The sequence below is a fragment of the Nestor notabilis genome, unplaced genomic scaffold (genome assembly GCF_000696875.1).
Source record: "Nestor notabilis isolate BGI_N333 unplaced genomic scaffold, ASM69687v1 scaffold3573, whole genome shotgun sequence".
In the NCBI taxonomy this organism is placed as follows: Eukaryota; Metazoa; Chordata; class Aves; order Psittaciformes; family Psittacidae; genus Nestor; species Nestor notabilis.
The window spans coordinates 20,757-23,436 of NW_009922218.1; the positions used below are offsets into that span (position 1 = coordinate 20,757).

The 2,680-nt window shown below is 55.2% G+C and overlaps 1 protein-coding gene across 1 annotated transcript in view; it reads right to left on the bottom strand.

Annotated features, from left to right (window-relative positions):
• Positions 1-547: 547 nt before the first annotated feature.
• Positions 548-2,680, bottom strand: part of PFDN1 (prefoldin subunit 1) — a gene marked incomplete at its 5' end in the record, with an annotated part of 17,071 nt that continues 14,938 nt past the window's right edge. Inside the window, one exon of the mRNA XM_010011505.1 lies at positions 548-631. Coding sequence (XP_010009807.1) covers positions 548-631 — 84 coding nt within the window. The remainder of the gene's footprint in view (positions 632-2,680) is intronic.

A 2,680-nucleotide genomic window follows, 5' to 3' on the forward strand; every position in this document is an offset into this window, starting at 1 on the left:
TGGCTGCTGCTGCTGCCGTGCCCGGCCCCCCCAGCCACCCTGCTCCAGCACACGGCAGCCAGCCTGCCCCGGGCCCAGCATGAGCAGCACCAGCAGTCTTCACTGCAGGCAAGGCTCTGCGTGCTTTATAGTGAAGCAGGATGCCCCAAACAGCCCTAACCCAAACCCCAGCACTGGCTCCCCTCCACCAAACCCCCACAGGCAGGGCAGCCGCTGCAAAACGCCAAGGCAACAGGCAATCATAGAATCTCCCCTCTGGCAGGTTAAAGCCATTGCCCTTGTCCTGTCCCTACAGGCCCTTGTCCAAAGCCCCTCTCCAGGTTTCCTGCAGCCCCTTTAGGCAGTGGAGCTGCTCTAAGGTCTCCCCTTAAGGAGCCTTCTCTTCCCTCAGCCTGTCAATGAAAGCGGGAATGGAACACAGGCTTCGCAGCAGTTTTATTGGAGCTGCCACAGGAGCTCACACAGTGGGCAGCAGCGAGCAGCACTCGGGCAGAGCTGCCCAAAACCACCCCTTGGGAGTCACAGGAGGCCAGGGGGGGCCTCAGGGTTACTGTGCCCTTCGTGCCATCAGCATCTCCCGGATGTTATCTTCTGCTTCCTTCACACTCCGCTCCAGGTACGACTTCTTCTGCTGCAAGGTAGAAAACCCAGAGGAGAGTTAAGGCCCACCCTGGTACTGAGAGCATGTACCTGCTGCAGGCAGCCTGCGGAGGGCACGCGTGTCCTTACACGTTCCCCAGAGCGCTGACAGTGGTTATTCATTCCCAGAGGCAGCCTGGAAACGTTAATGTTCAGCCTCTGCAACATTTACACAGGCTTTGAATCTTTTTTTCCCTCTGAAACCTCCTCGAAGCTGCTGGGGCTGTTCCAACAGCAGGCCTGCAAAAAGTGGGATACGTTAACCATAGCAAGGAAGGAAATCGAATCAGATCCTGTAGGCTTGGAGCCTAGAGAGGAATTAACATGCTGAGGCGTCCTTATGGATTCAACAGCAAAATCCTTTTGCACTTGGGTAAAAAAGGCTCCTTTTTTTCCTCAGCTGGGCCAGTTTTCTAAACCCAGACCCTCCTTTCTATCAGAAATTCCCTGGCATCATCACCAAATACGTGTGTTTCCTTAATCATCTTTAATTAGGAGAGGCTTGGCAGGGAAGCAGCCCGAAGCTGTGCATCCCAAGACAGGAATTCAGCATGCAGCGTTTTTTCCTGCTCATCTGGGTGCTCCTAGGTGACTGGAAAAATCAGCACTTGGCTCTTTTGACTATTTTCTCCGGGTTTCCAAACAACAGACACAACAGTCTCTGGTGAGGCCAGCCAGGCAGAAGGTGCTGCTGGGGGACTGCGGGCAGCCCTCGCTCTGGGCACAGACCTCCAAATGCATTTGGTTGTGAGCTGCGGGGGGGACCCTTGGGGAAGATTCCCAGAGCTGGGCTTGTGGAGAACATGGGGAAGAGCTCCACAGTGAGACCCAGAGCAGAGCAGCACCCATGGGTGCAGGCTGCAGCCTGTATCCAAGCACACACTGGCATCCACGGAGCAGCACGCTCCTGCTATAGCGGGGCTGGCTAGGGGGGCTTGTGAGCCAGAGAACACAGCCACTGTACTGGCAACAGGCAGAACTGTGAAGCTAATCATAGAATCACAGAATCAACCAGGTTGGAAAAGACCTTCCAGATCATCAAGTCCAATGGTTCCCCAGCACTGCCAAGGCCACCACTAACCCATGTCACTGAGGCCCTCGTCTACACAGTTTGTGAACACTTCCAGGGACGGTGACTCCAGCACTGCCCTGGGCAGCTTGTTCCAATGCCTGAGCACCCTTTCAGTGAAGAAATTGTTTCTAATATCCAATCTAAACCTCCCTTGGTGCAGCGTAAGGCCACTACCTCTTGCACTATCACCTGGCATAAGAGACCAGCCACCTCCTCTCTCCATGTTTTCTCCATCCTCCTTTGATGCTCCCTGACAGCCTCCCCTGTGACTTCTATGAGCCCCCTTAGCCCTGAAGAGTCCATTAGCGCAGTCCTGCTGCCATCTCTCCCCCTCGCAGCAGAGCACAGTGACACATCTATGCACTCAGCTGAAATGCCCGTGCCATGAGGACATCCCTTCCAGCCCCGTTTCTGAATTCCGAAGGGCTTTTATTCAAACAGTGAAAGCTGTTAGCAACAATGAGGGCCGTGGGTACGGCAAAGGGCTCCTTGTCCCTCTCACCCGGTCCCCAGGCACAAGAGCTGCTTTTCAGGAGCTGCAGAGCAAGGAGGCAGCGTGGGTTCCTGCTGCCTAGACACACAGGGGCTGCTGCCACTGCCCAGACAGACAGAGAGCAAAGGGTTCACAGCCAGGGAACTGAATCCAGGGGCTGTGAGGGAGACAGGTCCCAGAAAACCCGAGTGGGTTCGAGCTCCCGCTCGCTGCACTGACTGGAGAGTGGCATCAGCAGAGGTGACTTCCAGGCATTCATTTATTACTAAACCATTATTTTCTAATGCAATGGAACTAGGCTATGAAACAGCTCTGCCTTTCTGTCTTCCCCACTCCCCCTTGTGCCCCCAGACAGCAAGAGACACTTCCAGAGTTTGGAGGCCATGCTGGTGACCATTTGAGCCCCACGTTCCCAGGGATGAGGGACCCTAAGCACTAACATGGCCTGGTGCAGTGCAGGAGCGTTCATGGCTGTG